Source organism: Mandrillus leucophaeus, unplaced genomic scaffold, assembly GCF_000951045.1.
Source record: "Mandrillus leucophaeus isolate KB7577 unplaced genomic scaffold, Mleu.le_1.0 Scaffold296, whole genome shotgun sequence".
Taxonomy (NCBI): domain Eukaryota; kingdom Metazoa; phylum Chordata; class Mammalia; order Primates; family Cercopithecidae; genus Mandrillus; species Mandrillus leucophaeus.
Window position 1 is genome coordinate 1,334,340 of NW_012103098.1, and position 21,691 is coordinate 1,356,030.

Here is a 21,691-nt window from a genome sequence, read left to right on the forward strand (position 1 = left end):
ACCTGTAGTTGCTGAGTCACAGAGCAGTCTCAGGAGGGGTGGGGCTGCTGGCAGTGGGGAAGGAGACTCAGGTGCTAGGGTGACAGCTGTTGATACCAGGTGCAGCTGTGCTTTGACATCTTGACAAGTGGCCTGGCCACACTGGAGTGTTCCTGGCTTTCCACCCCATCCCCCACATCACCATGTGGTGCAGCATGAAGCACTCAAACCTGCCCTCGGGCCCTATGGACTGTGCTGTGAGAACCCACACCACCTAATGTGAGCTCCTGGATGTTAACTAGTCTGCACACTTACACACATGGGGGCAGAGTCGGGAGCTAGACCCATTTCCATAATGAGGACAGCAGGTCCACTGAAGTCCAGGTAGGTCAGACCTCTTGGTACAGTGAGCACTGCAGCCAAGGGCAAATGTCATAGGCACAAAAGACATCACTGGAAAAGATCCTGAGGCTGGGATTGACCCTGTCAGTCATGCCTAGGACAAGCTTGCAGAAAGCATACTTCCCACTGGGGACATTGCTCTCACCCTCTGCCTAGCCTTTGGGACTCTTGCCCTCCCAGGATGCTTGGAAGAGTGTCCACTTCTACAGGAATAGGGTCCCCCCCGAATCTGCTGTCTCTCTCTTCCCCTGTCTCCGCAGGCCCCACATGCATACACACGCACTCGCACACACACACACAGCTTCCAGCCTGTACATATCAGGGCAGGTTAAAGGGGCTCATAAGCCCTTCTTTTCTCTACACACTTCAGAGACTTCAATTTTTTTAGATTCTTCTGCATGACCTCTGCACTATGGCTACTTTTGAATGTTGATCTTAAAATCCCAACTGGCCACTTGGGGTGTCTTGGGCTCAGCATCAGATGTACAGACTCCAACCACCATTTGGAATCAGCTGAGAATTCTAGACCAGACACCCTCATCAACCAACATCTTGGGCAAAAATCTGCTATTCTTAAGATGTGAAAATGCAACCTGCAGAGTTACCTTTGTTGACATCTTTGTGCACTGCCTAGATATCTTTAAAAGGGGGGAGTTCTCCTTCTCAATGGGTAAGTATGGTACAGAACAGAAAAGAGATCAAAGGAAAACAAGACTTTCTTAAAGTTCTGGTAGTAAACAGGCATATGATATTATTATTGTTGTAGTCTTAATAATAAGCAATTATACGTTCAAAGTGCTTTACAATCACTTAGCTATTCCTCACAACAGCCCTGTGAGGTAGGTCGACATTAACCCCATTTTACAGATGGGGGAAACTGAGGCACAGAGAGGTTAAGTGTCTTGCCCAAGGTCACGCAGCAAGTGAAAGCTGAAACTGGGACTAGAACCCAGGTTCCCTGACTCCCAGTGTCCTTGAAACTAGACCACACTGCTTCCAAAGAGGCATCCCCAGACTGGCTCTGACCACGAATTAAAGACGGACAATGTTAGATGAGGTTTGGGTGTGGTGGTGTTTCCTGTGGACACGTTAAGATGGAACCTGAGGTGTTGCCTGGATTGAGTTTGGCATGCGGGGTGTATGTGTTAGTTTCAATGGGTGTATCTGAGCTTCCTGGCCTGTCCACTTCTCACTGCATTCTGGACTGGGTCACTGCAGAGAGCAGGGCCGGACGCTCAGGAGGTCATGGTGGACTGGCATACAAAAGGAACTCTGTCAGCTCAGCGCCGAGGGGCCTGCCAGTCTTTGGGAGTTCGGGCAAACTAGGGATGCAGGACTTTGGAATGGAGTCAGATGCCCACCTTAGGCAGGTCTGCTTAATCTTTTTATTTTTATTTTTATTTTTTTGTTTTACTGGCCAGCATCAGGAAGTTGTGTTCATTTCATTTCTCTGTGGGGCAGCTGCTCCCCTCCTTTGCTCTCTCTCACTCTTTCCCTTTCTCTGAGTCTCTGCTTGGAAGGGAAAACTGTTAAGACTTGTACGATCCCTTTCACGAAAAAGAACCACCGTGAGCAACGTCCGCGACAGGCAGCCCTGGCTCCGCAGATGAGCCACGGCCCCGCTTCCACCTTCCGGAGGAGTGCTTTGCTTGGAAGGGGTCTCCCTGGGGCCTTGGGTCTGCTTTTTCCTGCATTTCTTCCGAAATGCTGTTTCAGTAGAAATAAGCCCACTTGAGACTTTTCCCTTTCAAGGCCTTAGCCACAAACGCCTTCCGACTAACCAGCTTGGTGCCGTAGCTCAGGCAGAAAATTCTAAAGCATCCGTTCAAGCATCTGAAACAAACGAATCAGCCAGTGAAATCTCATCTGTTAGCATCTGTTCTCCTCTTAGATTAAAAAAAGAAAAAAATTTAAAAAGAGCCTTTTGATGGCTTCAGGTAGAATCATGCTTTAAAAAAATAACAAAACAAAACTCCACTCCTTTTTAGACTAAGGTGACCAGGCAACAGGTGTTTTAATCTTCTACAGATTAAATCTCTATGGAGAATCCCATTTTCTTCTGTCTTTACGCATCAAGCCTCCCTAAGAAGACCACATGGGGCACATCAGGGGCTGAGAGTCCTTTGTTTCTTACATACCACCCACATCTCCCCTCAACCACCTGCATCACGAACTGGTGGCTTGGGCACAGGCTTTACAATTATTCAACCTAACAACCTAATTCTTTATAGCTAGAAATAATGGTCTCCTCCTTAAACCAAACTTCCAAACAGGCAAAAGGACTATCCCTCCAAAGCTTTCCTACGATGGGGATGGAAAGGCTCCCAGCTGGGATGAGTGGGGGACATAGTGTCCTCGGATTCCACTGGAGTGCGTGTCTTTTGCAGAAAGGAAATTCTTGAATGTTAAAAGAAAGAGAAATGAACAAAACTTTTCCCACTTAGGGGTCTTTTTCTCATCCACAAGACACTGGACTAAAGAGTGTCTGTAACTTGCACAGATGTCCTCATCTAGAAGGTCTGATGGGACATTCAGCATGCATTGCTGTCTGCTGGGAAGGGGACTGAGAATTTTCATGGCTGCATGGCTGTGTTCCTTTATTTATTTGCCCCTGGTGGAAACTCGTAGGTCACTCGGATGTAGCAACAATGGATGACGAGCGAATGCTGAGTCAACCCAAAGTGAACATGGCATGTAGGAGATGCGCAAGAGGAAATTAAAAAAGACCTGATGCAGCTTCTCTCTGGTTCCCTCTGTAGAGGGGCTGGAGAGAAGGTTGGTTTTAATGATGAAGATGGATGGAAGGATGGAAACTGCACACTCATTCAGACCACAGAGGCCAGAAGACACCGGATGCCGAGCTCCTTCCCACACATGGATCCAGGAGCTCAAGCCATTCCCCTTCATGTGGGAGGCAGCATTGCAGTTGGTCTGAACACAGGGAGATCAGATGGAGCCCACAGGGTTCAAAACCACAGTGCGTATGTGTGTCCTTGAAAAAACATTCTCTGGGGGTGGGGGCGCAGAGGTCTTGGGCTCGTCCTGGAAGCTGTTCAGACAGACTGCACCCTACGCAGCACAAGCACGCACATGCCTAGGTCCGCACTTCTGCGCTCACACTGCGATGGCCACGCTCCACTTTCCATTAACACGCAGTCTGTCAGCCATGGGGCACCCTGCCGTGGGAGGAGGCAAGCCATCCCCCATCTCAACAGGCCACGCCCACTCTTGGGGCAGGCTTCCCGAGGCTGTGTCCTTGTCCTAGTTACACTGGTGGTACAACTCTCCCACTGCGGTCCCACCAAATTTTCCTAACTGCTACATTGTCACCCGGTATTTCATCACGCAGAAAGGAAAGCCTCCCCATGTTAATTAAACATGGGGTAACACATCACACTCACAGCCATTTCTACAGTACAGGAAGCCAAAATGCAATTAGAATTATCCTTCAAGGAGACAAAAAAAAATGTCTTATGTTTAATGTTTCAGAATCAAGTACATTTTCAGTTTCTTTGTTAAGATTATGAACACAACTTAATTTTCCAGGCTGCATTCTCAACATAAATTACAGACGATGCTTCAGCTCCCAATGGAGCCATGCAAAAATATGTTGGTATCATCTAACTGGAAATGTTTGCATTTCATCAATAAAATGAAACTCTATAAACAATAAAATGAAAAACGTTTAGGAGAAACCCTCAACATTATTGCAACACAAAGCAAGAGAGTCTTTCAACCCACAACCTGCCACTGTAATTCATGCCATTTGACCCTTCAACTTAGGACTCAGAAAATCCCAGACGTGAAACCTGGTAATGACTTAGCTGTGCGTTGTTTGTGCATGTCTTAAAACATCAAAACACTATTTCCAGCCACTAGAGAAAGTGCTGAAATTGTCTAATTGGGAAGTCTTGGGGGTTCAGAAAAAGTAAAAATGACCCTGCATCCAAGTGGCCACCCATACCTCTTACAGAAAATGCAAGATTCTTATGGTACCTAGCTAATTTGCTTGCTGTAAATTAGGACATCAACCATCGATGACAGACTATGTTCCCCCCTCCAGAAAAGTTATCAAGTTCTGGTCCCAATTAGGTTCCCAGAAAAATAAGCAATTCCCTACAAGCCCAGGGCAGTGGGAAATGGAACTAAACCATCTAACCAGTCTCGTCTTCTGGGCAGGGGGCTCCGTTAAGGACAAGCCTGCAGAAGCATGTTCATCACTCCCTCTCCGGGCATCCAACCTGGCCACACTGTCCTCAAGGAGGGATGGACCGGAGACTTCTTCCAATCTGCAAACATCTCTGCAGTTTGCCTTCTCTCTCTGAGGCTAGCTGTAAGCTGCAGACCAGGAGGAGGGCTGTCACTTTTACAAACTGGATTGTTTGGAAGTGAGAAAGCTTCATCTGTAAATCCTACCACCTGAGATGCCAACGGGCTGTGTGACTGAGCCTGTGATTCCCTCAGCTACCTTTAGGATACGTGATCAGAGGCGTAAGATCATTGTCTTCAGTCGGATTCATGGTCCACCTGCCAACCCTCATATACCTCTTTCCCCAGCCCCTGTAGCTGTCTGGGTAGAGCAGAGGTTTCACCATGAATCAGCAGGTCACTGTCACACAAGGCCATCTACTAACCCATGAGATACACACACAGCTCATGTTTGTCATTCACTCATTCACTTTCATATTCATATTCATATTCTCTCTCTCAGCAAGATCAAAGATAAGCCCTCATTTTGGCTGTTACCATCACTTTGAACACACAACAATGCTGGGCATTTTTCCCTGGAAAAGAGCGAAGGACTCTTCCATGTTGAACCTTATCAATACCCACAAGGCCAAATTTAACACATGCTGAGAACAGGGGCATAAAACTGTGGCGTAAATAGATTTTTAAAAAGTCTTTATCCTATCCATGATGGATTCCGAGCACTCTGGGCAGCAGAGGTCAGTTGTTTCAGATTGTTTGTCAGCCTCTGTGGTTCCTTGTTCCCTGTCCCTAGCATCTTCTCCCTCTTTGCCCTGCCTCCTTCATCCACGGCACTCACAGACCACCTTCCTAGCCCCTCTTCCTGCTGGTCCTCATCGTGCCTTCTTTGCCCCTCCACATACCTGCTTCCCATCCCAGAGTTTTGGGCTTCCCTAGGATTCTACATTCCTCACATGCAAGGACCCTGGCTGGTACTAGAGGTTCCCGAAAGCCACATCCACACTCTAGGAGCCTGGAGCACGGCCCAGGTGGAGGAGGGAGAGGGCCCAGAGGCTGGCCGGGGCACGAGAGCATAGCATGTGCACAGCTGGCCTTCTGGCCGTCAGGAGACAACACACAGAGACAGACACACCACACACACACACACACACACACACACACACACACACACACACACAGAGTACATACTAGGAGGTGATGGATGTTACTGAAATGGACCAAAAACCAACAAGCAGTGGGGTAAGAAACAAACAGAAACAAAACAAAGCACTTGCGTTCAGATGGAAAGCTGTTCATTCACTGGGCAGCCAGAACCCTGGAGCCCAGGGCTGTGGGGAAGGTGGGTGCCTGCTTGGAGGGCACTGCCTGGCGGGGCTGGGGTGCGAGGGCAGCACTCGCTCCTCTCCGTCCTGGCAGCCCTGCCACGTGGGAGGTGGCAGGTGCAGGGCTCCATGGGGAAGGCAGCGGGGAGGGAAGCACTTACCTTGTGGCCCAGAAATGGCTAGTCCACATTTGGGGGAGTGTGCAGTATCTCAGTTTAAACAAAATCCTTGTGGTACTGCTCAACCATGAATAGGCAGCTCTCTAGTATTTCAAATAAGCTCGTAAAATCGTTAGTGAAGAGAGAAAACAAAATGAGACAACAATTCACCTGTAGGGCAATTGTGGTGTTCTTCGCAGGGTACTTTCCCACCAGTCCTTGTTCTTTCCGTTTCTTGAATTTCCTAAAGTAGTCCTGTATCAGGAAAGTGGCATAGAACTTCCCCACGGTTACCTCATCATCTAAACGGAGAGACCAGACAGAGCTCTCCCGAATCAGCACATTAGACCAAGAGCCTAAACACTTGCTTCTGGCTGGGGCAGGGGCAGGGGCAGAGTGGGGCGGGCGGGCAGTATGGCGCAGAAGGCACCGAGGTCTCAGCATATAACAGAGGAGTCTCAAACCAGCAAAAAGCAAGGTTTTGCAAAGCAACTAAGGCTCAAAATTAGTGTCAGTTAAATGAACTGATATTCGAGGTTGCAGAAAATAATATATTTGTTATGAGTTTAATAGAGCAGCATATTAGTAACACTATGAAATGCTGTCTTGGTTATTTACTCAAAATAAAAATTACAAAACAAAAGGAGGCTTCACGGGCCACATTTCACCCCTGTGCATAGGGATTTGCATGTATAACTACCATAAACTTATCAAGGGCAATTAACCATCCAAATCCCGATGTCTCAAGATAGAGACCTAGAAAGGTGACATACACGCTCAGAAGGAGAGGAAGGTTTAGAAAAGTGACTGCAAATTCAGATTTTCATGAGCTCCCCGCCCCACATTCTCCACCAATAAGCTCCGTAACCATTTCTTGGTTTGTAATTCTGAACAGCTCATTTTCTGCACTGTAGTGACAGCTCCAACCAACCTCAAAGTTGAGCTGGGCTTATTTTTGCTTTGTTCAGAAACAACCTCCAACATGTATGGTTGGGGAATCAGAACTCTGCTGATGACTTTAAAGGTGATGCATGAGGCAGAATAGAGGCTCTGGCTGTCTCATGGTAAACCACTTTGGACATGTAAATGCGCCCCACGGCTCTCCCACGGGCTGCTTGCCACCAAATCTTGAGTGTGCTGTGTCTCTTGGGGGTAAAGCTTACGACCACTTTAGTACCCCATCCCATGTGTGTGGGGCCATGTGGGGCCTGGCGGTCCACTGACCACGACTTGCAGAGGCTGAAGGAGGAATGGCTGCTGGTCCGAAGGCTGCAGAGCAGCTGGCTTTTAGGCCAGACTGCCCTTGCAAGAGCTACATGCTGATCTGAGGGCAGGGGGCTCAACCTCTCTGAGCTTATATTCTCATCTGTAAAGTGGGGATAAGCCTCTCAGAGGAGCCATGAGGATTATGTGGGAGGAAGCAGGTAAAGCACTCAGCTGCCTGGCTTGGGCTGTCCTAAGTGCTGGGCACTTGATGATGATGAGCCTCAGAGTCACCCTTATTTTAAAATGTGCCGACAGTGGCATCCATTCATAGGGATCCTGGAGCTTGATGGGCTGGGGGACGTGGAGAAGCATCATCCTTCACTAATGCACCCGAGGTGGGCTTCACTTTAGTGCCCATCCAGGAGGTGCTGCCAACATCTTGTGGTCCCCACTGGAGATGCCCGGGCCTTTTTGGGCTGCCTCTCCAGTCCTCCCTGTCAGAAGCCACTGAGTGTTACTGTGTGAGAAGGCTGTCTCAGGTGGTCTGGCCTGGAGAAGTGTTCTGTTCCTTCTAAACCCAAGCCAAGATAGTCCTGGAGTGGTGTAGGGCCACCCAGGTAAGCCAAAGGCTCTGAGTAGCATGTAAAACACAGTCCCTAATCAGTCTCGGCTTGTCTAATGATGCAAGGTCCATAGGCAAGAAGGCAAGGAGGTAAGCAGAGAACACTCAGGTCCTGGTATTTCACCCCTTGCTGTACTCTCCAGCCTCCCTATTGGCTCAGGGTGTGTTTGGAATATCAGCTCTAGCTCTAGCCAGCCCCTACTGTTGGACACCTATAGGTGCCAAGCCCTGTGTAAGAAGAATTCCATGTGGGTCTCACGGCCTCTTCACAACTCTGACATGGTGGATCTGCTCACCACGCCCCTGTCAACAGATGGAGAGAGGCCAAATGACTTGCCCAGCTCAGTCTAGCTGGGACCTTAACACAGGACAGAGTGCCCCTCGAGCCTGGGGTCCTATCCTTCACACCACCTCTCCAGAGATGGCCGTCTCCAGCCACAATGGCTGCCGGTTTCTTCAGAGCTGCCTCTCACACCATGCAAATGTATCCCTGTCCCAGGCTGCACACAAAAGGTGGACACACTGTTGTCTAGCTAGTGCCTCCAGGGACCCCAGAGATGGTCTCCGGTGTCCTGCCATGCCACAGCCTTCCTCTGTAGTCCAGGGCTCTCAGTCTTCTCTGTGGGGCCCAGAAAAAGCCCTGGCTCTACCTGCAGAAGATCCACACCTCATTCCACCCTGATGCTTCCCGCAAATGCAGGCCTAACTCTGATCTCCCTTCAGCCTCCAGAGCAGAGGCAGACCCATCCAGGGCTCTACAGGAGAAAACTGAAGGGTCACTTCATCTTCTCCATTGAGACACTGAGCTAATTAGAAGACTAGGCCCAAGGAAGAGTTCCTAAGAACAAGAAAAGTCAAAGCTACAGCAGGACAGAACAGGAAGGAAGAGAAGGAATGAATACAAGGAGGCTGTCTGGGCTCCGGACTGAAAAGAAGGCAATGGAGGCAGCTCAGTGTGCTCTTCAGGGCAAAGGAGCAAAGGATCCAGGTCAAGGATGGAGGAGAGTCCTGGGGAGGAGAGAGAACTTCTGAAATGAAGGGGAAGGACCCACAAGATGGCAGAGGAAGGCTGAAGAGCAGAGGTGAGAACCTGAGCTGAGAGGCAGAGATGAGGCAGCTCAGCACTGATGGCGAGGGGGCAGCCGAGGCCCCCGGGCCACTGGGAGTGAAGCAAGCCTGACATGTGCCCACAGATCCACAGTTCATTCCTGATTTGATCATCGGGCTCACGAGGAGCTGGGTCACGCCTCACGGCACACCAGCAAACCCACCTAAGACAAGCATCCTACTCAGCTCTATCACCACGGCTAAAAGGGACTTCCTGAGCACACCACACCTGCCAGTCGCAGCCACCTGGAGTGGAGGCTGGCCTTACCCAGTCTCCTGCTTCTTGACCAGGTGATGGTGTAGGGGATGCTGAGGCCCTCAGCCTCAAGAACTCCACATCTGTTGCCCCAGGGGGGTATGCAAATATCCTTTTCTAAGTGTGCTACGATGCAGGAAAGATTGGGGACATGGGTCTACTGGAAGATAAAAGAGGAAAGACAAATGATGAATGTGGAGAGCAAAGCCTGTCCAGCAACTCTTCCAGAGTCTATGCACCAAAGCCTGATGGCCACTACCTTCTGAACTTCCTTGGTGGCCACAGCGCTCATATGAGATTCAGCCCGGATAAGCCCCGCACTGGGCACATCACTCAACAAAGGCAGGGAGCTTGCAGAGCCTTCCGTCTCCTCCTAAGGCCCCACTTCTCTCTTCTTGTGCTTCACACTGCCTCTCACTGCTGTTGTGGAATAGATTAAAACTTGTCATCCTAAACTCCAATCCATTTTAAGAAATAGAAAAGGCTAAGTCCAGTTATTGGACCAAGAAAGAAGAAGATTTCCACTCTACTAGAAGTCTGATAAAGCTAAAAGTTGATCAGCTTTTCAAAGGAAGGGAGCTTCAGTGATGAGCTAAATTCTGGACTTTTCTTTTGGTAAAATGAAAAGAAATGAAGTTTCATAGTAATGCAAATGACACCCTCCAAGGGCATTTCACAAGGATGGGCATTAACGTGGGAGTTCGGCTGGTTGTGATGAAGGTGGTGTTCCAAGAGAGATGTGAGGTGGAGCAAGGGAGGAGCAGGGTCCTCGGCTGGCAGGGGAAGGTTTACATAGACAGGCATAGCCCGCTATTCTGAAGCATGCATCTGTATTTCAAGAAACAATGTAGGGGAATACAGTTGGCAAGAGATAACTCTGATTCCATGCCACCACCCTAAAACAGAATTGCTTCAGAATATTCTGAAAGACTGCGAGGTGAAAGAAATGGAGGCTGCAGAAAAACCTCAAGCATATTGTTACAACAGTTTTTCAAAAGCATTTCATCTAAGCCATGCCAGCTCTTGGATGTGCAGCTACAAAGAAAAGAATGAAAACCAAAGAGTTGTTTTAAATGTGCAGTATCAGTTCTCCTGGGGGAAGCCAGGGTTCTCTAGGTGGGAGGGTTTTTTGTTTTGTTATTGTGGTTCATTTGTTTTCCTTTTATCATGTCTTTCTGGACCGTCTTCCCCAGCTTTGAGCCGGTGGCCGTGCCAGCTACAGGTAACCCCTTCAGCAACAAAAGCTCACGCTGCTCCTCGCTTCATGCTAAGGAGCAGAGCTGGCTGGCATGCTGCTCTGTCTGCACCCCAAGAGCCAGAGCTCATCAACTTCTCAGGGGTGGCCCGGGTCCCAAGTCAGCTATCAGACCTGAGCCAGACCAGTCTCGAAAGCTGTGGGGGCAGTGACACTATAAACGTTCGGTTGGTCACGAAACACACCAAAGGCTCATCACATGCCCATGGCTCAAGGATGCTAGAATGCTGGTGTGGTGCTACTGGGTGAACAGATCCTGCACCTTTAAAACTTGGAAACAGAACAGTCAAAAACAACCATCTCAACGTCTAAGTTCACAGGTACTTAAATAAAAATGCAAAACCAATATGCATATATACATATATATACATATACATATATATATACTGTATGTGTGTATATATATAGATGGTTTTTATATATATAAAAATTCGAAGAAGGTTAGTTATTTTGTGATAAATAACGAAAGGAAATAAGCATGCATGTTAGTTAAAAGGGCATTTTTGGTAATTATGGTAGTAAATTCAGTCTTGATAAGAACATTTTAAAAATACAATTTCCTGAAAGCTATCTATTTTTCATGGGACATTTTCAACAATATACTGAAGGGTAATTGGAAACTACTTTTGAGTATTTCATTTTGGACAAAAAATATAGGCTTTTCACTTTGAGATCACAATCTTGTCCTCAAACATTAATTCCTCCACCAAAAAGGAAATCCCTGCAAAACCAGCCATGTGAGTTTTGGTTTGCTTTTCACTGGAGCCTCTCCTTTGTCTGGAATGTTCTTCATATTAAACCCCAAATAACCACACCAAATGGCCAAAGGGCTTTCTTTATCAGTTGGCCTTAATGCTCTAACTGATACATAAAGCATTTTGCAAACTCTCTCTCTGGACTTTCTGGAGACACTAGCATTAAAACCAAAGCACTGGCCAAGGACTACTTAGGAAATAGATTGCACTGACCACCAGCTGGAGGGACAACTTGGTCAAGTAATTTCATGCTGGTTTTCTTCCAAATCTTCTTTATCACAGCCCGAAGTTCTTCATTAGCTTGCTCCAGGTTCCCTGGATTCAAAAAACAAAAGGGGAAAAGCCAGCTTCGTTCCTGTTCCCCAGCTCCTCGTCTGTTTGCACAGCCTCGTCCCGGCCTGACCTGGATGAACATACTGCCCTCGGATGGGGCTCCCCTCCCACCAGGCTCTCCCCAGCCGGGGGCAAACACACTTCTTATGTTCAGCAATAGAGATCATGCCTTCCCAGTGGGAAGTCCCTCCACCATGGGAACAAACATGGTTCACCCTGAGATTCAAGGCCTGTTCCACTCTGATTCCATCCTGCCCTCCCACAACTGACACCTGCTATTTGCTTTCCATTGTTCCTAACCCAGAATGCCTTTGCCTTCCGCTCTTTCACAGGTTCTTCCAAATCATACCTCCTTTCTTGAAGATCCAGCCTAAATTTCACCCAAATAAGACTCTCAATTCCTACTATATGTACTCATCCATACAACATAACCTTGGCCTTTTATTATATGAGCTTGCACTTGTCTTTTCAACTAACATGTCAGCATAGAGGACCATTTTGCCTTCTGGAGCCCTTAACAATGCTGGCCTGGGGCCAGGTACAGACAAGCATGCCACAAGGCGCCCCTGTTAGGCTGAAAGAGGCTGGCTTTGCTGGATTGCATCTCCCTGGGCTCTAGGGTTGTAAGAAGTCACCTGCCTGCACTCAGCATGAGTCCCTTGCTGCCTCCTCTTTCCTCTCCTCCACCAGTGCCTCAGAGAGTGAGCTCTCCTTGAGGTCTCCACCTCCCACCTCCCCCCATCTCCTGGTCACTCCTCAGCCTGTTGCAATCTGCTTTCCATTCCACCTGCGAAGTCGCCACTGAGCCAGCTCCAATGGCCACACTCTAGTGCCTGTTTTACCAGGATTTGACCAGGGCTGAGCATGGCTGTGAAGGCCATGCTGGTTTGGTCTCTCAGCTGGGAAGATACTTCTATATTTCTAAGTGCTGACTATGTGCTAGGCACTACAAAGGAGCTTTTGCAGACATCACCTCATTTCATCTCAGGACCTCCTGGACATCCCTGTATTTACTTCCTTGTTATAAGGAAAGAAACTACAGCTCTGACCAGTGACATCCCTCATTGCAGGTCATACAACCAGTTAGGGATGGCTGGAGTGAGTTCATTTGTGATGGCTCTGTCTCTGCCCCGATACACTGCCTGTTTCCCCTGCTATGTAGTAAGCAGTAGTATGAGTCAACTCAAAACATTCTGGGACAAAGTGAAGCATAAAGGAAGGAGATAAAGGATGAGGAAACAGGAGGCAGGAGCCAGCCGGCCAGCCCGGCATGGACATCTCCATTCTACCTGCCAGCCCCTTCCCCAGGGCCTCCCCTTGGCCAAGAAAAGGCCCAGATGAGGAAGGCAAGATGGGATGTGCTGTCTCTTTCCTTTCCTGCCATCTTGTCTTGCTGGCAGGGAATGCTTACCTTCGGTCTTGATCTTAAGAGCTGTTCGAACCAAAGCAAATAGGGTTGCATTAAACATGACTGTCCCGTCACTGTTGAGAGGCATGTTCATGGCAACTAATCTCTGTAAAAAGAAAGGAAAGTTTCTTTGTAGAAAGGAAATAAGTGACCACAGCCATATCCCTCTGGATGTTTATTTTCCATTTATCACTCATCTCTTTTCTAGTCAACCCTCAATTCAATTCAACAGCCATTTGGGGGTACGCATATGATGGTTAATTTATGTTTCAAGTTGACTGGGCCACGAGATGCCCAGTTGGTTAAGCAGGATTTCTGGGTGTGTCTGTGAGGGTGTTTCCAGATGAGATTAGCATGTGAATTGGTAGAGTGAGTGCAGTGAGTAAAGCAATGCCCTCCCCAATGTGGGTGGGCCTCATCCTGTTGCTGAGGGCCCACAGAGAACAAAAAGGTCGGGGAAGATTTAATTCTCTCTCTACTGGCCTGATTAAGCTGGGACATCAGTCTTCTCCTGCCCTTCAACTGAAGCTTACACCATGGGCTCCCCTGGTTCTCAGAACTTCACTCAGATACCACCACCAGGTCCCCAGGGCTCCAGCTTGCAGATGGTAGACCATGGGGCTTCCCAGCCTCCATGATCAAGAGTCAATTCCCCATGATAAACCTGTGTGTGTGTGTATATATATACACACACACACACACAAATACACACGCATACACACATACATACATATACACCTCCATATCCATCCTATTGGCTCTGTTTCTCTGGAGAACCCTGATTAATACAACCTATCATTTGGGGGACTCTGGGATGACAAAGATCAAAGGCTGAGTCATGAAATACAAATGCTGACATGCAGATGATGTGTTTTGTATTTTAAACTGTGAAACTTCACTATTCAAACAGTCTTCTCCTTTTTTTCATTAATCCCAATGGAGGTCTTAGCGTCAGACCTCCATTCCAGGCACATTTTTTTTTGTTTTGTTTTTTTAGAGATGAGGTCTCACTTTGTTGCCCAGGCTGGTCTTGAACTTCTGGCCTCAAGGGATCCTCCTGCCTCGGCCTCTCAAAATGTTGGGATTACAGGCATGAGCCACCGCGCCCAGCTCCAGGCACATTTTTAAAGCTGTTGTGAGGGTTAAAGGAAGTAAGATACAATGGGCCAGGCACAGGGCCTGGGACTTAGGTTCTCAACCAACAGGATCCATTACTATTCCCAACTCAGGGAGTGTCCTTCAGACCTTGCCTAGTGAGACCATCATGTACATCCTGTAGCATTTTGCATGAGTCTGTGTGGCTTCTCCCAGGGTTTGGTCTTTCAGAGCAGGATCCATGCTCCCCACTCATCTTCTATATCCTGATCCCTTTAACACCAGCAATGAGAGTGGGAGGGAGTTTGGGTGAGGTACACCCTCTCTGGGCCCCAGTCACTTCAACCTGTAAATGCAGATGATATGCCCAATGATGGGAACTTGCAAGGATTAAAGGACTCATGGACACAAGAGTTTTGTGTGAGGCACATGGCAAGCACTAAATTAATGGTGATGTTGATAATACTTAAAAACTTCTTATTTTTTGTTAACAGCATGTTCCAAAAGAAAAGACTTTCTTTCTCTTCCATATTGATGAATTGGAATCTTGTGTCTTCATAGTCTATCCCACCCAAACTCCTAGTCCTCCTACCAATGCCCGGCCCCCTCGCCAAAACCAGCACAGGCAGCCAGGGAATCCTGGACATTTGTTCACTTTTCCTGGCAAGTTCCTGAGTCAGCAAAATGGATGACTGTGCCTCAAGGACATTTGAAAGCTTTATGTAAAAGGGTCTGGAAATTTAAACACAAGACGACATCAGTGAACTGGATCCCACACTGTTCTTGGAAAGCAGAAAAGAGGCCAGTATTGGGAAGTTTATGGAAAAAAAAAGTCAAGCTGTTTCTATATCTAGAGTGCGGCCTAAAGAGAGGCAAGGACCCTCAGGACTTGCCTAGAGGGCTTTCTGGATTTTCAGGGCAGGGAACATGCATCTGGCTCAGGGATTTCTTTGAGTCTGAAACATATTTTAGACTCTGTTCTGCTACCTTGGTTTCTGTCTAGAGCTGACTCAGCATCCTAGAGTGGTAAAACCCCTGACCCCAGGATCTCCTTGGATCCATGAGGAGCAAGAACTAGTTACTATACAGACTGGATGAATTTCTAGAAGGCAGAGTTTCAAGAGGCAAATCCTGCATTTCTCCTTGAAAAAGGGAAATCCTTTTTTGTTGCTACAACAAATGTAAGCTGCTGCACCGTGAGTTCTGTGGAAGGAAAAGTCTCACTGAGGATTCCTGAGAGCATGCTCTGGCATGGAAACACAGAACCGGGTTGCAGTGGGAGATCTGGATCCACCCCTGAGAGACTAGAGGCTGGTATGCCAGGAAAGGGGCCCCATCTCCTGTGGTGGCCACAAAGCTCTGTAGCAGAGGGGACGTGTGGAACACACAGCACCGTGTCCCACCACTGCCGAGGCTGGGAGATGCGCTCTCCTAGCATCCCCCTCCCCTCACCCAGGCCACCGAGTCCTCCCTGCTCCACATCCCAAGTGAATCTCCAAGCGACCTGCTCCTCTCTCTTCCCACTTCTGCTGCCTTCATTCCAGCTCTCCTGGTTGCTCCCCCTGCCTCAGGTCTACTTCTCCATTGACAACAGCCAACTTCCTACCACGGAAACCTGAAATTTGTGTTTCTTCCCCATTCTCCTGGACCTCAGCAGGTCAGAGAAGGCTCAGCTTGTGCCTGGGGCCTTCTGACACTTCCTCTTATGTCCCAGCCAAAGGGTGACCCAGTGGCTCACCCTTTGTCGTTATGATGTCCATTCTCCTGCCTCCTTCAGAGCCCTTCCTGCCTCTGACAAACTCCTAGGTTCCTTCTGGACCTGACTGAAATGTTGCCTTCCCTACCATCCACCCAATGACAAATTACAGAATTCTCTTCCTCTTCTGATGGTTCCTGACAGGGTGTCCAAAGAGTTACAAATATGAGAGTTCCCCAGAGGTAGGAACCACATATTATTCATCTCTGCATCCCGAGCACCTGACAGAAGGCCTGGCTGTGTCACTTAACAAGTGTTTGTTGAATGAAGCGAGCTTCTACAAGAGAGGCTCTCGGACATGCACACAGGACACTCACCTTGCACGCTACTCTGTGTGGGCATAACTTCCCAAACCCCAGGGGAGGCTGGATGCGTCGAAGCAGAGTGACCACGTCAAGGTGTTTTATCCTTCCCCTGGAAGTAAAATACAATGTGAGGTCCAGGCACAGTACCAACTGACCCAAACTTTCAGTCCAGTCCACAAAAATCACAGCTGACATTCCAAAATCCACCCACACACACCAAATCAAATCTTTTTCAACCTACTTTGCCTCAGGGTCATATTCTGACCATATTCTTTTGAATTCATCTAAATGGTGAGGCCCCAAAATAGACCAGTCCCGGGTCAGATAGTCGAAATTATCCATGATGACAGCCACAAACAGATTGATGATCTGAAAAAGCAAATCGGAAGGGAGGAACTTCAGCTGCAGCTGGATTGGGTTAGAACTGAGCACAGGCTTTCTAATGACATGGACATGAAACATGGGGACCCCGGTCTCCAAGAGAAGTTGTAAAAAACTTTCTATTTGGAGAATGTTTAAGAAAAGAGTGTGATTCTAGCTTTCCGGAATGGCTTTTATTAAGTCCTGGGGAAGGAAGGCCTTCTGAAACACATTGCAGTTTTATAATTTCATTATCACCAAAAAATTCACACTCTTAAGTCACCACCATACGCACTGGTTTTGAAATTTTAGAAAGGAACGCTAAGAAGCTAAAGTGACTGGTAATTGCTCCAAGTCTATTATCGAGCACCAAATGTCTGCTTACAAAGGTGGCGGCAGTGACACACGACTGGTTAAACAAAAGCCCTCAACTGCCAAGTGGAGTCCAGAGTGCTCATCCACATCAACTGTCCTCAGGCGATGGGACGGGGCAAGGTCACTGCTCTGAACACTGAATGCTACATAAGCATCTGTAAATTGAGACGGGGAGCTATGTTGATCACTTACCAGAAACGCACAGAGCATGTAAAAACTGATGAAATAGACAATGGCAAAGTTGCTCCCACATGTATACTCCTCCCCGGGGTTGTAATCTGACTCAGGGTCACAGAGCTTCCCTGGGAGGCAGGCCAGCATGATCTCCTGCCAGGCCTCACCTGTCGCACACCTTTTTCAGATGAAGAACAAAGGGGGCTTTAGTGGAGGAAAGAAGGAATTTAAAGCTTAGATCTTAGGGGACAAAAACTAATAATTAGAGAAAAACTTAAGTCATTTGAAGCGAATCCAATTTGAATTAATGGAAATGTGAAATTCCTACTGATTTTCAAGTGCAACTTATCACAGTAACTGGAGGTCCTGCTGCAATTCCCTTGGATTTACAGCCATCATCTGATGCAAGTGCACTAATAGTCTTTGTATAAATGGATGCTTATTTTTGTGTCTTCTCTACTTTAAACATTTGTATAATTAACAGTAATTAATCATTATTATTATTTTTTGAGAAGGGTCTTGCTCTGTTGCCCAGGCTGGAGTGCAGTGGTATGATCTTGGCTCACTGCACCCTTGACCTCCCAGGCTCAGCCTCCCCAGTAGCTAGGACTACAGGCAGTCGCCACCACACCTGGCTAATTTTTGTATTTTTAGCAGAGTCAGGTTTTGCCATGTTGCCTGGGCTGGTCTTGAACTCCTGGGCTCAAGCGATCCACCTACCTCAGCTTCCCAAAGTGCTGGGATTACAGGCATGAGCCACTGCATTCGGCCTATTAATTATTTTTAATGACCAAAATACTTAACAACTTCTCTGTTCAATTTTGTTGAAGGCAGAGTTGGAAACCACCTAACTTGCAAATGACCTGTCAGTCACTAGAGTCATTAGAAATACTTCATGATCTCTAGAAAGTTCTCTCACTATGAAGGCAGCTTGTTTCACAAAGTTAAAGCAATCCCATAAAATCTGAAATTGTACATCTTAGGATGTTCTCCACTGGCTGTGCAAAAGGCCGCGACATTTTTGCTAAGTTTCTGTCTTCCTGGTCGTGTTTAAGTGCATGCCTCCATGCATAAACATACATCCTACAATTTTTCAGGTGGCCTAAGTATCCCTGCTTACTCCCAAATTAATAAACCTTATGTCAGCCACAATCGGGATTACCACAGTGGTTTTAACAATTCAACAAAATTCCTATGTTTGAAATGCTGATTTTCAAGTGCAACTTATCACAGTAACTGGAGGTCCTGCTGCAATTCCCTTGGATTTACAGCCATCATCTGATGCAAGTGCACTAATAGTCTTTGTATAAATGGATGCTTATTTTTGTGTCTTCTCTACTTTAAACATTTGTATAATTAACAGTAATTAATTAGTGTTAATTAATTAGGGTCCGTGTTTAAGAATACAAAACAAAAACAAAAAGCCGTCACAGTCAACTGGGAAATGCATGCTGCTTTAATAACCTATGTCCTCCGTCCCTCTAGACCCAGACCTAGCAGGAGACTCACAACCCCTGCCCAGGAGCACCACCCAAGCCAGTTGCAGTTACCTGAAGAGCAGCAGCACCGCCTGGGGAAACGTCTGGAAGTTATTGTTCCTATTGATCTGGTTGTTATCTCTCATGGCAACTTTCCCAAACATCTAGGTGGAGAAGTTGTTAGGAAAAAGAGAATAGATTTCATCATGCAAAAAAAAAAAAAAATTCATATGTGAATTTAGAACTAACTCAGGTTTGATCTTTACTAACTAGGGTTTTCTCATGGTACCTGGCACTTCACTCATTCAACAAAGATCTGCCAGGCACAACCATGTGCCAGGCAGCAGGTTACACACTGGGAACATGGTGCTCCAGAGGGGCACTGTCTCACGTTTGAGGATCCCCTACCCTGGGGTAGAGACACAAAGGTAGCCAGGCAACATCAAACCCCAATGATGCTGGGGTGGTCCAGATACACTGGGAAGATGAGACAGGCTCATCTACCCAAGGCTGGGGGGCTGGGTCAGGGAAGGCCTCTAGGGGGAAGTGACATGTAAACTCAGAACTGAAAGATACATCAGGTGATAAGAAAGGTGAAGAGTGTTTCGGGTGGAGGAAGCACCACGTACATAGGAGCAGGGTAACAGCATAGATACCGAGGGAATGAAAGTAACATGTGTGATGAGCAAACAGAAAAAGATCAGGCTGGAGACAAGGTCAGGAGCCAACAGGCAGGGGCTGTGAGCCCCAGGCAGAAGAGTGGGCTTTACCTTCACGGCAACGGGAAGGTGGTAAAGAGTTTTACTTGTGAGATTTAGGAAGCAGACTGACATTCTAGAGAAGCCTGCAGATGCTTACAAATGCCTGCTGGGTGAATCTGGGGTGGTGTGTGCCATGCAGCTTGCAGTTCTGAGATGGCTTTTTTATATGAGAACATATGTGATAAAAGACCTTCCAGGGCACACAGCGCCACGTGCTGCTGAATCACAGAGGCTCAAGTATGCTGACTTTTGTTTCCTAACTCCTGGTAAGATTCCCAGATACCTGCAAATGCTTCTATGCTTTCAGGATTAAAAAAAAAAAAAAAAAAGCACTACCATTTCTCTGCCCCTAGAATCACAGAATTACTTTACTTCTTTCTCACTTACATCCCTCGTTTACCTGAAAGACAGCACCTGCCCACGTGGAGAATCTGCAAGGAGCCTGCCAGCAGATATCTAGAGCCACTTGGGCTCTTCGACTGCCTCCATTCTTAGACGCTGCCTCCCTCCACCCACAACCCATCCCACCACCCACGTGGTGTTAGGGCTCCTTTGTTAGGGAGGCCCAGTCCCTTTCCCACCCCCAGGAGGAACTGGGAAGCAGGGTGTAGCCCCTCTGCTTGGGTCACAGAAGAGCCCAGTTTCATGCCTCTTTTTAAAGGTGAGCTACTAAAGCACAACAATGGTCACAAAAGGCACTTGGCTCAGCACCCGCCTTCTGTCCCTGTGATGGCTCAGCACAGACTGAAAAGACCATGAGGGGCCACATGCTTCTCTCTTCAGTCTTAGCATCTGGAAATATTTAGTTTCAAGTGAATTTCACTTTGTTATGATAAAGCATAATTCTTCTGCCATGAAATGCAATTTTTCCTGGTGCATTCTAACCTCACTACATTCTTCTGAGCCTGGGCCTCCCCTGGAGCTCTCTCCTAAGCAGCCGTATCTTTCTCGTCTTCCTATGCATGGCTTCAGCAGAGACATTTGGCTGAAAAAATCACGACGCTTCTACTTCACTTGGTCAAGATACATCTTGCCACAGATTTGGGGCTACCCAGTGAAAGGGCCCCTGAGGGTGAGATGGCTAGAGCTTACCTGCATGCCAATGACCGCATAGATGAAGAACAGCATGGCTATGAGGAGGGCCACATACGGGAGTGCCTGGGAGAGAAAAGGCACTTGGATGAGCACTGGCCAGCTGGCACAGACTGAGAAGACCCATGAGTGGCCACATGCTTCCTTTCTATTCCACGTGCTACCATGAAAGAACATCGACAGTGAGGAAGAACTGTTTAAATCCCAGCCCTGCCCAGCTACTTTAGTCCTGATGACACCATCCACATGCACGCCCAGTGTTACAATATCACAGGCAGGATGTGCTTTCCATGGTCATTAACCCTGTAGCCTAATCCTAAACATTTTCAACACAGACACATAACTCTCATAATTCTTAAGTTCATTACTGGATTTTCTGGGTGAAATTACAATTGATCAAACTATTCCAGAACACTGGACATTTAGAGTACTTCCACTTTCTTTTGTGGGTATGTTTTGGGGGGTAGTATTGTAGATAATGTTGCAAAGGAATATCTTTATGCAAAATCACCTTGCTTCTGCTGAAGTATTTCCTTAAGGTGAAGTCTTAGGAGTGGAATTACTGGGTCAGAGGGGAAGAACCACTTTCTGGCTGTGGCTGTAGAATGCAAAATACCTGTCTTAAGATGCACACCTTCTGAAAGAACTGCTAAGTTGGGGGGCTGTGCCAGGGAAGAAAAGGAGCAAGCTGGGGGGTCGCCAAGTGTGGCTCCCTTCAGAAACACCAAATACAAGTGTTTGACAGAGCCCCCATCCTTTCATCGAATGTTTGTCAACTGCTGTCTTGCCTCATCACATGTGACCAACACGTCCACCTGCATAGGGTGCCCAGAGTGTTAGGCTTAATTCTGGGAACACACGCTTAAAGCACCCGCTTTCTCTGCTACCCGAGAGAGCTTGTCAGAAAGTCAGTGGCCCACAGGTGCTCAGCCACCTTCAGACCTGTGCCGGCTGTTGACCTGTGCCCGCCAGCCTGGCCCGCCCTGCAGCTGGACTGCTCAGCAGGGTTCCACAGGATTTGTTTCAGGCTTTCCTCAACATACCTAAGTACATTTTCTTCCTAGATTGCCAAATGTTTAAGATTTTTGTTTGCACAGTTTCTCTGCTTTTATGAACTGCTGCTCTGGAACACGACTTTCTTATCTGTGGCAGATTGAATCTTTAAGAATTTATTTAAAAAGTGAGATAATATTATCTGATTTATCTATTTTTATAGCAGTTTGTTCCCAAGTTTTGGTACTTTAAATGAATAATAACTGTCGAGGATTCTGTGCCTTAGCAAG

The 21,691-nt window shown here is 47.4% G+C and overlaps 1 protein-coding gene across 4 annotated transcripts in view; it reads right to left on the minus strand.

Annotated features, from left to right (window-relative positions):
• Positions 1–21,691, minus strand: part of CACNA1D (calcium channel, voltage-dependent, L type, alpha 1D subunit) — a 326,299-nt gene that overhangs the window by 20,346 nt on the left and 284,262 nt on the right. For all 4 annotated transcript variants that reach the window (XM_011986180.1, XM_011986179.1, XM_011986182.1 and 1 more), the window contains 8 exons: positions 20,409–20,474; positions 18,628–18,719; positions 17,096–17,255; positions 16,410–16,537; positions 16,181–16,277; positions 13,016–13,118; positions 11,485–11,586; positions 6,242–6,372 (listed from right to left, as the gene is read on the minus strand). In XM_011986180.1, coding sequence (XP_011841570.1) covers positions 6,242–6,372; positions 11,485–11,586; positions 13,016–13,118; positions 16,181–16,277; positions 16,410–16,537; positions 17,096–17,255; positions 18,628–18,719; positions 20,409–20,474 — 879 coding nt within the window. The remainder of the gene's footprint in view (positions 1–6,241; positions 6,373–11,484; positions 11,587–13,015; positions 13,119–16,180; positions 16,278–16,409; positions 16,538–17,095; positions 17,256–18,627; positions 18,720–20,408; positions 20,475–21,691) is intronic.